This window comes from Heptranchias perlo, chromosome 18 (genome assembly GCF_035084215.1).
Source record: "Heptranchias perlo isolate sHepPer1 chromosome 18, sHepPer1.hap1, whole genome shotgun sequence".
Lineage (NCBI taxonomy): Eukaryota > Metazoa > Chordata > Chondrichthyes > Hexanchiformes > Hexanchidae > Heptranchias > Heptranchias perlo.
Window position 1 is genome coordinate 41,398,914 of NC_090342.1, and position 14,699 is coordinate 41,413,612.

At 39.1% G+C, this 14,699-nt stretch overlaps 1 protein-coding gene across 3 annotated transcripts in view; it reads left to right on the forward strand.

Annotated features, from left to right (window-relative positions):
- sult4a1 (sulfotransferase family 4A, member 1) overlaps positions 1-11,792 on the forward strand; it is a 43,567-nt gene extending 31,775 nt beyond the window's left edge. Inside the window, exons 6-7 of one of the 3 annotated variants that reach the window (XM_068000101.1) lie at positions 2,622-2,760; positions 10,626-11,792. In XM_068000101.1, coding sequence (XP_067856202.1) covers positions 2,622-2,760; positions 10,626-10,738 — 252 coding nt within the window. In that variant the 3' untranslated portion in view covers positions 10,739-11,792. Of the gene's footprint in view, positions 1-2,621; positions 2,761-3,569; positions 4,583-4,869; positions 4,986-10,625 lie in introns of those variants that run through there. The other 2 variants (XM_068000100.1, XM_068000099.1) reach the window with 2 other exon arrangements.
- Positions 11,793-14,699: the final 2,907 nt, after the last annotated feature.

A 14,699-nucleotide genomic window follows, 5' to 3' on the forward strand; every position in this document is an offset into this window, starting at 1 on the left:
GACTACTACAAAATACAGGAAGACATTAATAAACTTGCAGAATGGGCGTGTAATTGGCAAATGAATTTCAATATAGGTAAGTGTGAGGTATTACATTTTGGTAGAAAGAATAAGGGGGCCACATACTGCTTAGATAATAAGAGTCTAAATAGGGTAGAGGAGCAGAGGGATCTGGGGGTACAGATACACAAATCACTAAAAGTAGCGACGCAGGTTAATAAGGCCATTTTTGAAAAAGCAAACCAAGCATTGGGGTTCATTTCTAGAGGGATAGAATTGAAAAGCAGAGATGTTATGTTAAACTTCTATATGACCTTGGTTAGACCACACTTGGGAGTACTGTGAACAGTTCTGGTCTCCATATTATAGAAAAGATATAGAGGTACTGGAGAAGGTGCAAAAAAGATTTACCAGGGTGATACCAGAACTGAACGGTTATACTGATCAGGAAAGATTGAACAGGCTGAGGCTCTTTTCTCTAGAAAAGAGAAGACTGAGGAGTGATCTGATGGAGGCCTTTAAGATTATGAAAGGGTTTGATAGTGTAGACATAGAGAAGATGTTTCCACTTGCGGGGGAGACCAGAACTAGGGGCTATAAATATAAGAGAGCCACTAATAAATCCAATAGGGAATTCAGAAGAAACTTCTTTACCCAGAGAGTGGTTAGAATGTGGAACTCGCTATCACATGGAGTGGTTGAAGCGACTAGCATAGATGCATTTAAGGGGAAGCTAGATAAACACATGAGGGAGAAAGGAATAGAAGGATATGCTAATGGGGTTAGATGAAGTAGGGAGGGAGGAGGCCTGTGTGGAGCATAAACACTGGCATGGACCTATTGGGCCGAATGGCTTGTTTCTGTGCTGTACATTCTATGTAATTCTATGTGCCTCGATATAGTAGTGACCCTCCATGAATCAGCAGCATTTTTGATTCCCTTTTATTGTTATTACTTTAAAGATTTTCTTTTTCTTTTCTGGGAGGCTCGTGTGGAGCATAAACGCTAGCATAGACCAGTTGGGCAGAAATGGCCTGTTTCGGTGCTCAATGTAATTCAATGTAAGGAATCTTTCAAAAATGTTGCTTTCTGGGAAGAAAACCTGTTTCATTCAGCAAATCGACTCATAAACCCAACAACAGTGCCACTTGCAGCCTAATCACATGTTAGATAAGCAGAAGCTAATCATACATTGCTGTCTGCCAAAGCAAAAACAGTGTACTGAACAGACACAAAAAAAATAAGAATTGGTGTAGTTCTCTAATATAACAGAGTGAAGCTGCGGACTGTGCCTTGTAACACACTTCAGACTGTGTGTAATCCTCTCTGTATGTAATCAGTTACTTCTAAGTAATTTACTTCCACCACGAGGTATGGAATAGCAATGCGAGTTGGCTTATCTTCTGTTTTCTTTCCCTTCTTCCCCATGAGGAAAGACCCCACCTTGGTGGCCCAAAAGAGATCAGGAACTCCTGGCACAGGGAATTGCAGAGAAAAAGTCACATCATATTACTATGGCAAAACACAACAGTGAGCTAAGGTACTGTGCCTCCAAGGCTACGTACTGTTGATGTGTTTCATTGGGCCTCATTCCACCTAAGATTGCGGCTTTATTGAAATAATAGAAACTGGACAGTCCAGGAGCAGTACATCATGTTGGATCACCAGAATGAGGCACTACAAAGTGGTGGCATTTAGATTTCACCCTCCCCTACCCACTCTCAAATTTCTAATCTCCGCTGGTGCAAGGATATGCCTAACAGAGGCTAGATATCTTGCAACTAGCAAGCAAGGAGATTGAGCAAATCATCATCAAAAACTTGCATTTATATAGTGCCTTTAACGTGGAAAAAATGTCCCAAGGCGCTTCACAGAGGTGTAATTAAAAAAAAAGGATGCTGAACCAAATATGGAGCTAATACAAAGAGTGACCAAAAGCTTGATCAAAGAGGTGGGTTTTAAAAGGGTCTAAAAGGAGGAGAGGGAGGTCTAGAGACAAAGGGGTTAGGAAGGGAAAGAGCTTGGGGCCTAGGTGGCTGAAGGCAGGACTGCCATTGGTGGGGAGTTTTGACTGGGCCATCTTCACCCCAATACCTGGTCAAGAGTGCCCAGAAGCTTGGTCAAAGAGGTGGGTTTTAAGAAGGGTCCCATCAATCACACCTGGAGAACACACTGTTGTAAGTGACTAGGATTTATTTTATGCACATGAGTTCTGTTGGTGTTGGTTGCAGTTCCTAGAGACCCTATTTAAATAGATTGTAAAGAGACCTTGTTTGCTTTGCTGTTTGCTGTAAAATTCACTGTTTGGCTATAAGTCCCACCCCGCCTCCAACTCATTGGCTGACACAGTGGTGTCACTAGACACTTCGTTAAAATATACAAGTAAGTGGGAAGGTTGAAATCAGGGGTTCACATACACCAAACAAAAATGAAACCTAGATGCTTGTTTTCCAGTTTTTGATAACGATTTGGCACAATTACTCTTTGTCAGCTGGCATAATGAGCTGGTATTGGGAGGGATGCCATGTAACTCACGGCAAATCGTAGAATAATTTGGCAGCAATTTTCATGATATTTGCAGACGATCACTAGTTAAGGCTGTCTTTTCCTCTTGGTGGAAGAATCTTGCAGGTACTGTGGAGCTCTTGGTAAGGTTCCTAGGAGTGTCATATGACAAGACTCAAATGGAGGCTATAATCGAACACTGCCATCAACTCGTGGACCAATGCTGTAATGCAGAAGCACTTCCCATTGGAAGAGGTGAGTGGCGAGAAAAGCAGAAGGTAGCATCTTTTGACTGCAACATGGCAATGGATGCTACTGTGAGGCACTTATAGTTTTATAGAATAGGACTATCGTGAACATGGAAGGTGCACTGATGCACAAATCTGCATTTTTAAATTTAATTCACAGCACACATACTAAATGCTGGTTATCTTGAAACGCATATCATTGTACCTGTGAATCTCTTAAACGTATGAAGGTAGAAGGAGTCTTTAGATGGCTTCCATAGAATGCTTCACATTTCTAAGATGCAGGATATAGTCAAGAGAATAAACTCTCAAAAAGAAATAGGTGCTTCCTACTATTAGAAACACTAAATAAAGCCACAAAAAGCATTGTAAACTGAATTTTATGCTTCTAAAATGCATTATAAATGTGAATATTTGCTCTTGAATAATTCCCGTTGTCTTCACTCCACCATGATTTTCAACTTTCTCTCGTCAAAAGAGCAAACTAGAGTTCTATCTGTTCCTGTCACTCTATAACCAGCTGACAGGAGGCACACAAGAGCAACCCACAGTGACTCTCCATCTGATTTTTCCCTCTGTCCCTGTCAGGAAGCGACCAACCAGTGCTCAACACCGTAGTGCAGTTATGATTGGGAACTCACAGTGGGGGATTCATGGGTAGGAACACCTACCCAGGCACTCTGACACCCTGACCATTTTTTGTGTGAATTCAGGAATGCAGTGTGTAACAGCTTCACTTTCACCATAAGGAATCAACAGATAGATTGCTGATAATATTGTTTCTTTAAAACTTTTTTTTTGTTTCATATCCTGAAGGTTTTGGCTTTCGCTGTTTTCACGGATGCTGGCAGCCCTCTGGTATCTCCCCCAAGAAGCCATTCTCCTTGTGTGAATGTGGACAGTTTTAGCAAACTGTTAGGCACTTCAGGGCATAGCAGCCAAGCCTGTTATTGCACTCACCTGATATTGACTCATGCACACTTTCTAGTAGTAAACACTGTATAGTGATGATGTAGCTACAAATATTTAAACATCAACCTTGCTGGGCAAATGGAGCCTTACTGAAGCCTAGCAAGAACCAACACTGGCTCTAAAGTTAACTGGTAGATTTGTCAGAATCAGACACATTAATTATTTTATTTCAAGTTATTTTCTACTGTTTGGCTCAGTATTCAGAACTAAGAATTGGATTGATGTCTCATTGGTGTAAGTGCATGGCTTATTCAGACTATCAATCACAACAATCCAGTCATTACTCACTTTACCCAAAAAGAAAGGGAAAGAGGCCACAAAAAAATTGGTACAAACATTTTCTCTGAACTGAGGAAAACAAAGATTTTCACTCCGAACTACACAGGACCATGACATCAGGCAATGAGTGTCAACGCAAACTGAAGAGCATGGCACCAGGCAATGAGTGTGAACTCGAATTGAAGAGCATGGCACCAAGCAGTGAGTGTGATCTCAAACTGAAGAGCATGGCACCAGGTAGTAGGTTTGATTTTTGAACAGAAAAGGAACTAGCTTTGATTCTGAATTGAAGGGGAATGTGACATCAGGAAGTAAGTTTGACTGAAGAGATGCATGATTTGAAGTTGGTGCAGCAACCCCCATTTTGTTTCCTGGAGCCACTGGAATTCAGAATCTGAATTTACCACATGCATTAAAAACATACTTTTCCAATTTTTTTTTGATTATCAATGGGAACTCTCAAGCCAGGCCTTTGGCTCATCTTCAAATCTCTGGCTCACTTGTTTCCAGTTAGATCTGCCCACGATCTGTTGTTTTAAAATGGCCTTGATTAGTTTTGATAAGATTAGCTAAGTTAAACCTGCATAACAATAAGCAATAATAAAGATTGTTTAAAAAGGTTTGTAGTTCAATTGTCTGCACTTTTAATTTTATTAATGGTTTTAATTTAATTTCTTTTAACTCTTTAATTATAACAGTTTTCAGTTTTACCTAGATGTCTGGAACAAAAATAATTTTTTCAGGGGAAGGTTTGGCTGAAAAGTAATTCGCTGAAATGCTGCACATTCGTTTGCTTTCATTTTTCAGTTTTTTAATTTTGTTTATGTTTGAAGCATTTTGGTTTCTTCTTCCTTTTTGTTTTTAGTGTATCGACTCATTGAACTGAAGACATAGTGTAATTGGTGAGAAGGTAGACTAGCCCTATCCCATTACCCTTCCTTCTGTTTTATGGCTTTCCATCTAAACCCGCAAGCATGTATTTTACAGCAAGGTGGGTACCACAGTTCTTTATTAATCAACAGTATCTCTTAAGTTTATTTTCATCTTGTGCTTTTGGTTAAAGAGGAAATAAATTTCAATGGCAAACTAATTCCTTGTATCACTCACACCACTTGCTTTTCACTCCATTTAGCTCAGGTTTTTTTTATTTCTGTGGTCAGAGCAATCTGTGCTCACCTATTTAGGCCACCATGGTTATACCAGCCCTTTTTCACCTAAAGAGAATTGTGTGTAAGCAATGAAATTCTCATTTAAGGCTTGAAACTGAATTAGTGATGAGTGCTATAATTGGAAGAATAAGAAATATTCACAGTAATTTGAATTCCTCCAACTCTATCCTTGATAACATTGGCAAAGAGCCTTTGTTGCTTCATGTAGTTCTAACATGATGATTGTCTTATCCCGGCTATATTTGTGAAATCCTCTGGTCTCTGAACTTCAATGAGACCTCTGGTCCTGATGGTATTCCTCTTATTATCCTTAGATGTGTGCCTCCGTTATTTGCCATCTCTTCCTTTCTTTCTCCTTGGAAATTTGCTTGTGTTTATCCTCTCCCTCAGGAAGATGACACTCCCTACCTGTCCAACTGCTGTCCTATTTTCTTTATATCTGTGCTTTCTAAAGTTATGGAAGCTGCTGATAACTCACAGATTATTTATCACCTTGAAAGTTCTAGCCTAATCTATTATCACCTGTGTGGTTTTGGCATGTTTGGCTCACTGATGTTCTTTTCATATATGTTATGCACTTCTGGAACTCTACTCTTGAGCATTTTGATAATTCATTTTGTCATTCCCTTGGACATCACCAAAGCAGTTGCTAGGATCTGACATTATATAGTTCTAAAGAAGCTACTGTTACATAGTCACCCATCAAGCTATGTTCATAACTTTGTTGGCTTTTCTCAAATTCTCTATGCTGCATTTGTAAGCTCACCATCTGGCACCTTTTCCATCAATTCAGGAATTCTGCAGAATATTCTATTACTCTTTCTTTTTGCATATAGCCTCCACTCATCATCCAATCTTTTGCTAATGACTCCACTCTATTCATCAATTTACTTTAGATTACGCGCTCTTGGTGCACAGAATTTTCATTCCTCTCACAATCCATTAGCTGAAACACTGCTTCGTCCTTCAACAGGACAATGAAAATATTGTTTTCTTTTCAGTTCTTCAAAGATATAAGGGATAATTTCATGACTCTTTGCGGATAGGATAGGGCATTGATATAGGCAAGCAAAGATCAGAGACAGGACTTTAACACTAGGGTGCTGATTCTCTGGCCTGCACTCCCTGTCCACCAGCAGCACAGTCTCAGGAAATTACTGCTATAGTTTGTTCATATCGGCCAGAAACCCAGCTAACAGCCTCCTTCACTTACCTTTAATGCTTTCATCCTTGTCCTTCTTCACCTCTTTACATTCTAGGTTTCACTATCTCCTCTGATATAAAACCAAACTCCTACATTGTCTTCAATGTAACATCTGGCTCCAGGAGTGCTAAATGCTTCTTTTCCTTTCAAGAACCTTTAATTTTCTATAAAGCCCCTGTATTCCCAAGATTTGAATACTGCTTCAGTATTTGTGGAGGGTTTACAAACATCTCTTTTGCACTCTTGGACAGGATACGTGGAAAAACCTGCCACCTAAAAATGATTCATCGCTCATCTCTCCACTATAAGCTCCCTGATCTTATCAATTTTATCAATATTACCATGGTTATTGCTGCTCAGAAGTTTCCTCTCTTATTCCTGCTAAGCTCTAACTACAGAAGCATACATGCTCTTCTTTTTGCTTGCATCCTCACAGTGTGAAAGTTGAGTCTCACCATTACCAACTCCTACTGTAACTCATTCTTACACAGGACCTCAAAACTGTTGAACTCCTTAGCGTTCTCAGCCTTCCCTTTCTTCCACAATCTAGAAGACTTCAAAACCCAAGCTTGGCATCATCTAATCACAATTTCCTGATTTATCCTATCTTCTGTTGAACAACTGTTTTTAATGTTGATGGCATCCCACACTTTGGGCTTGGCCCTTAACTTAAATTTTGCAATTTAAAAAAATGGAGAGAAAAGTATGTGATTTAAAAGAAGGAATCAGTTTAGGATTGGAATTTAGCTTTTTTTAAAAAATACAAATGAATAAAATAGATAGTATTTCAAGTGGTTATAAACAATATTTTGGAATGACCTGCTAACGATGTGAAGGACCCATATTGTTCCATAATATTTGTGCCTGCACCAATGATTGTTATGCACTGCAGAATCTTACAGCTGACCTAATTTGACAACTTCAGATGAATTATTAATGCAGAATAAATTTTAATTATCATAATAAATCTGGTTTTAAAAAAAAATCATGAATGACCATGAATCATCACATCACTTTCAAGTATTTTCCTGGACATATGGTGCATCGATACAATACGGGGTTTTAAATTAACTGAGCAGTGTTAGACTGCTCCATATTCCCCTTGAATTCTCTCCTATCTCCCCTCATGCTCATCTTGTCCACAAGACCCATCTTCTGCTCCTTTGACCCCATTCCCACTACACTGCTGGCCACCCAACTTCTATCCCTGGCCTCAATGTAGCTGGCATTATAAATAGTTTCCTCTCCTCAGGTATTGTCACCCTCCCTTTCAAAACTGCTGTCCTAGCAAACAACTGACCCATCTCCAACCTCCCTTTCCTTTCCAAAGTCCTTGAACGTTTTGTCCACTCCTCATCCTTCTCAACTTATCTGCAGCATTTGACACTGTCAAACACACCATCCTCCTCCAGTGCCTCTTCTCTATTGTCATGCTCAGTGGGACTACTCTTGCTTGGTTCCACTCTTATCTATCCAATCATAGCTAGAGCATGCCTAGCAATAGTTTTTCTTGCTGCCCTGCACCATTACCTCTGGAGTCTCCCAAGAATTTAACCTTTTTTGAGGGGAGGGTGATAATGGTAGTACCTGAGGAGAGGGAACCGTTAACAATATTAGCTAACATGTGGACCATGAAGGGAAGTTGGGTGATCGGCAGTTTGGTGGGAATAGGGTCAAGAGAGCAGGAGGTGGGTCTCATGGTCAAGATGAACTTGGAGAGGGCATGAGGGGAGAAAATAGAGAAAGATGCGAGTTCAGCATCTTCATGCTGCCCCTTGGCAACATCATACAGGGTCAGGTTCCGCTTGTACGACGATGACACCCAGCTCTACCTCTCCACCACCTCCCTCAAGCTCTGCACTGCTTTTGTGTTGTCATACTACTTGTCTAACATCCTGTCTTGGATGAGCCACAATTTCCACCCGTTAAACACCGGGAAAACCGAAGCCATTGTTTTCAGCCTCCACCACGAGCTCCGTACTCGCTACCGATTCAACCCTCCTCCCCGGCCATTGTCTCAGGTTGAAGCTGACCAACCGTGGCATCCTATTTGATGACGAGTTGAGCTTCCAACTGCATATCCGCTCCATCACAAAGACTGCCTACTTCCACCTCCATAACATCAACCATTTCCGCATCTGCATCAGCCCATCTGCTGCCAAAACCTCCATCAGTGGCTTTGTCATCTCTAGGCTCGACTATTCCAATGTCCTGCTAGCCGGCCTCCCATCCTTCACCCTTCATAAACTTCAGATCACCCAAAACTCTGCTGTCTGTATCCTATCCTGCTCACCCATCATCCCTGTGCTCACTGATCTACATTGGCTGCCGGTCCCTCAATGCCTCAAATATAAAATTCTCATCCTCCTGTTTAAAGCACTTCATGGCCTTGTCCCTCCCTATCCTTGCAATCTTCTCCAGCCTTACAACCCTCCAAGAACTCTGCATTCCTTCAGCTCTGGTCTCTTGCACACCCCCACTCCCTTCCCTCCACCATTGGCGGCCGTGCCATCAGCATTCCACACCATAAGTGCTGGAATTCCCTCCCTAAACCTCTCCACTTCTCCATCAGCCTCTCCTCCTTTAAGACCCTCCTTAAAACCAACCACTTTAACCAAGCTTTTCGTCACACCTCCTAATATCTGTTTTGGCTCGGCATTGATTTTTGTCTGATTACACTTCTGTGAAGTGCCTTGGGATGTTTTTCAACTTTGAAGGTGCTATATAAAAGCAAGTTCTTGCTTATAATGGAAATGCCCAATACAAACTTGTCACACTGTGATTGCACAATATGGCCAATGGTTTTCCAATCTGTTCGGAGACTTGAAAATTTTGAGAGACTCTGACCACCATCTTGTTTTCTTTTCAGCTACATTTACCTTTTGAATTTTATCTTTTTCATACTTTAATTTTTAATTTTTTCACCCCTTTTTCAGGCTGTTGCTGGCTATCGTGATATTGTAGCCCCTCTCCCCTGCTGAATTTTCAGCCATTTAGGCCAGTGCCTGACTTTACTGATTAGTATAATAGTATTACTTTATTGATTATTATAACAGTATAGTTTTACTCATTAATACAATAGTATAGCTTTACTGATCAGTACAATAGTGTACCTTTACTGATCAGTATAATAGTACACCTTTATTAATTAATAATACTACCACTTTACTTATTAATAGAATAGTATACTTTTAATTAATATAATAGTATAACTTTACCTGTTAGTAAAATATTGTAACATTCCTAATTAGTATAATAGTACGAATTTACTGATTCAGGGTGAAGGGTGGGAGGCTGGCGAGCAGAACATGGAGTACTGATTCATACAATAATATAGTTTTACTGATTACTAAATAGTATAATACTATACGTTTTAAAGATTAGTGTAATATACTTTTACCGATTTAATCCAATAGTGTACTTTAACTTATTACTATAATAGTGTAACTTTATTGATTAGTATAATATACTTTTACTAATTAATAAAATAGTATAACTTTACTAATTAGTAAAAGTATTCTTTTACTGATGAATAGAATAACTTTACTGATAGTATTCTTTTACTCATTACTGTAATAGTATAATTTTACTGATTGGTATAATACTACAACTTTCCTAATTAATATTACACTATTCTTTTACTGATTAATAAGATAACTTTAGTGATTAGTAATAGCATATATTTCCAGATTACTCCTAGTATAACTACTAATTAATATAATGGCATACTTTTACTGAGTAGTATAATTACACTGATGAATATCACATAACTTTATTGATTAGTATAACACTACAATTTTACTAATATACTATTTACTGATATAATTGTATAACTTTACTGATTAGTGTAATATAGTTTTGCTGATTCATTTAATTGTACAACTTTATTGATTAGTATAATACTACAACTTTACTAATGAATTCACTACAACACTTTAACTGATGCTCTAAGACCACATCTTGCCAAACTATTTCCTGTTGTCAAATTTCATACTTGCCAGCCAGAAACGAAACACCAAAGAGGAGCGTAGACTAACCAAGCTGGCTCCTATTAATGTGACTGAACTTGATTGGCCACAGTTTGGAATTATCTGCATACAACTAATGGTCTTGTAGATTTAGCTGGTAATGATCAGTGTCGCCATGTTGCTTTCTGCACCTGAGCTAAGATGGACCTAACTTCAAACTTATGGAAATACATTTTCACCAGGCTGAGTGTAACAAGGGACACTGTTTTGTTTATTTCAGGAAGGGTTGGCCTGTGGAAGGATATCTTCACTGTATCAATGAATGAGAAATTTGATGCTGTTTTCAAACAGAAGATGGGAAAATCTGACCTCAGCTTCGACTTCAGTCTTTAAGTAATCAACATGCATGTTCTCCAGTATTCTCAGCACTAGCTAGAAATGCTTCTCCGCAGTCGTCCATCAATCACTGGTTAATCTTTGCTGTTACGTGTATTACAACAGCTCTTTAGTGAAGGATATTCGGTATTCTATATCTATAGTAGCAGTTTCCTCAACTGTTGGCATCTTAACTAGTAAGTTGCCTTTTAGCAGAATTGCAAGGCACATGGTCTGAGAAAGCAACTTAAATACAAACTGCAGTAGCTTTGATGGTAAGGGCAATTACTGTGTACTCCAAAATGAGAACTATTTAAATTATGCAAACATGTACATATACACCCACACATATACACACACATGCGTGTACATGCGCATGCGAAAGAAACCAAAATTATAAATAAGGAAAATTACTGTTGCAAAATATGTTTGTAAAATTTATTCTTCTGTAATCATTACATGGCTGATTGAAAATTCCGGTTAGGAACAAGTTCCAAAGTGGTGTCCAAATCTGAATTAAACCAATTTAAGTTATTTGGATATTTCTGAATCCACTTCATTTGGATTTGCAAAGATGACAGGTGTTGTGAATTGAGACAAATATTGAATCAATCTTTTTTAAAAAATATATATATTTTCAAGAAAGTTAGAGCTATGCCCCAAGTCATTCAAAAAAACCCCACCATTGTAGAAAGATGGCGAATGAATTACCCAGTCCGCTGTTGGCACGAGCTGTTCTTGGGCTTAATAAAGCCAAAATTCTGGTAGTCTGTTAACCAGGTTCAGTGATGTACCTGAACTTAACCGTAACCTGCAGCATGTTAATGTGACAGCTTGATTCAACTAGACAAATAAGTAGTTGAAATAAGCTGGAAGCAACACAAGTACAGCTTCATTCCACAAATTCTCAGTAACAGCTTGAGGAGATAAGTGGAGGAACTGTGGCCCCATCATCCACTCCTTTTACTCTGGACGTTTTGAGCATTTATCCCTTTGAAGATTGCAGTAACATTACCAGAATAAAATACAGCTGGATTATTTTCTATTGTCTGAGAGTATTCTAAGAAAACATTTTGCAGTTGATACATTGCTTATTTTATAAAACTCACTGTTAGCAATGTCAGCAAATCATTTACTAGATGTTACACAAGGTTGCATTAAATTTGCAAAAAAGCCACTCATTCCTCAAAATGTTAACACTCGAGGTCTGATTTTATTGATTTTGACTAAACAATCGAATTATTAATTTTAATACAACCTATAGTCCCTGAGAGTACCAGCAACACCAGAGTCTTTTGTAGCTCCTGGGCTCACCATTTTTAAAAAAGATTTCATTTGAATAAGTAATTTAGTGTATCACATAATATTACTGTAACATTCTTACTGAGATATTAGAATTGACTTTATTAATGCAATAAATTAATACATTATATAGTATATACTTATTATCCTAGCCTCCCAGGCAAAACAAAGCAATTCCTTAAAGTTGTGTTCTGTCTTCTCTCCTAACTTATGTAGTATAACTGCAGTTCTTACTGATTTTCCACCCAAGCTAATTCTCTACCTCTTCAAATCCACTGAACAGTTAGTTCAGTTTTCAAGAGCAAGGGCATGAACATGTTCATTGGCTGAAATGCTGACTCTGGTGTGTTTCTTTTCAGCCAGTGAACAGTGACTTTACTAGTCTTTGACTTGATGGCGAAAATAAATACTAACAGGTTAATTTCCTGTGATGTACTTTTTCAGCTCCAATGTTAAAAGCGCATCACAGGATGAAATATGACATTGGTGGCCCAGTTGAGCAGCTTGAGGGAAATGAGAGATCTTGATTATGATATCCGGAGGGTCAGTGTTTATTTAAATAAAATGATTAACCATTGTGTAAAATATTGCGAAAGCTTCTCAGTGGTGCCCTGAAAAAAAATTATTCTAGAAATTATGCAGTCTTTATTAGTTTTTAGCATGCTGTTGCAGAGATGTCAACCTGCAAGTATTGAAATCAGTGAGGTAGACCCTCCAAAACTTGCCAGGGCTTGGGCCCTGTCTGTTGGCCCCAATTGGTGTCTTGGGGCAGAGCCCGGGTGGGACTCTGGGGACAAAGCCCCCAGACGCTCTTAGATCAAATACTTTTGGAGGCAATAAAATTGCTTTCCTTGCAAGATAATGCTGTTTATTTGGACATGCTTCCCTGTTTTTTTTAAAGAACAATACTGGCTATAACTCTGCATAGAAATTATGATGCTACTTTTTACCTGCTTCCATCATTACATTTTCACTTGCTGTCACTCTTGTGAGCTTGACTTTATTCTCTTTGTTGCTTTTTTTGCTGCTAGAAGGTGGTCACATGAAGGTTTAAACTTAAATGCAGGGATATCTATGTGTAGGGCCATTTTTGCAGTAACTGTACTGCCCAGTGTTTCTTCATGGTCCAGGTTAGGCCAGAAGTGGGTTTTGTTATTCCTAATGAAGGAGAAGAGCCACTCCTCAGCACCATTGGCTTGCGTCATAGTTAAAACCAGTTATAAATCTGACTAAGCAGGGAAAACGGGGGGCTGCAATCTGCATTACTCCTGGTACCAAGGTATGCCCATACAACGTCCATTGACTAGAAGTTTGCTTTTCCTGATTTGAAAGAATCATCAAGGATTACTGCAGCCTCTTCCCATACATCAGTGGCTAGATCACACTCTTCCAGCAACTGGTAGGAGATAAACTCATCCTTCAGCTTTTCCATTTTAGATGAATCAGTGCTGAAAGGTAGTAGAGAGGAATACCTTCCAATGATCTACTCCACTTGAGACAGCTCAGCTCTGTGCAAAGTTTAGAAACCTGGCATTCTTGAGGACTGGGTCAGTTGGAGGCAGATGACTTCTAGCATAGTTGAGTGCTTCCACATAGAAAGATCTGACATTTTTATAGAACTTCTTGACTTTGTTCATGTTATATCACTCATCAACTGGTTTCCTGAAGACACTTTTGATAATGAAGCCAATAACCAATTGTTCATCAGGTTTCTTGTCATTCTTGTGGTCAAACAGCTCTGCTCCTACATCTTTCGCTGTCTTAACAACTAGGAACAGGCAGCAAGGAACTGTCTTAACACCTAGGATATCACGCAGCATATAATGCATAACTGAGATCAACAGGGTTCTCCAGCTGCATGAACTTGTTCACATTGGCAAACTGTTGTAATGCTGCCTGATAGAACATGAGATGCACTTCAGTCATGGGATTCTTGAACAGTTGGGCAAGGCATTTGAATCCTGCATTGCTGTCATTGTCACTGAGGAAGTAGCTTCTAAGGCTATCATATTTCTGCAATATTCTGGTTACTGCATAATCTGAGTGGACACATGCTGGAGCATATTTTGTGTCACTAAAGGCACAAAATTCCTCAAAACCCTCCTTCCTCTTTGTTGACTTGTTAAACAATGTCAACACAAAAATCTTAAACGTCAAAGCCTGTTGTCCTAGCATATGCGTCGTCAGCTTTGCTATGACATGCACAACCAATGAAGAACACTGCTGGGTTTTTTTTTCTGTTACTCTTGTCATGATTTTGTTCCTCTTGCCAAGGTTTACTGAGTTATTGTCCACTCCAACACTGACACAGTTATTCCAGCAAATGCTGTTCTGGTGCAGGGTCTTATCCATTGTCCTGAATATGGCATCAGTTGTTGATCCTCTAGTCATGCAAATATCCAAAAACTGAGTTGAGACTCCACAGAAGTGAAAAATCATACAGTTATTAGGTTCACCTTCAGTAGTCCTGTATCATTGGACCTATCAATTGGAAGTGCACAGGGTTTGACTTTCATTTTCTCAACTAATTTTGATCGGAGATGGTTTCTCAGTGCCCAGTTAACAATGCATGTTGTTTTAGTTCTCTGATGTATATTCTGCTGTTATTTGAAATATTTATTTGAAGAGTGGGCTCCGTTGGTCAGCCAGGGCGAAAGGAGCATTGGCATCGAGCAGT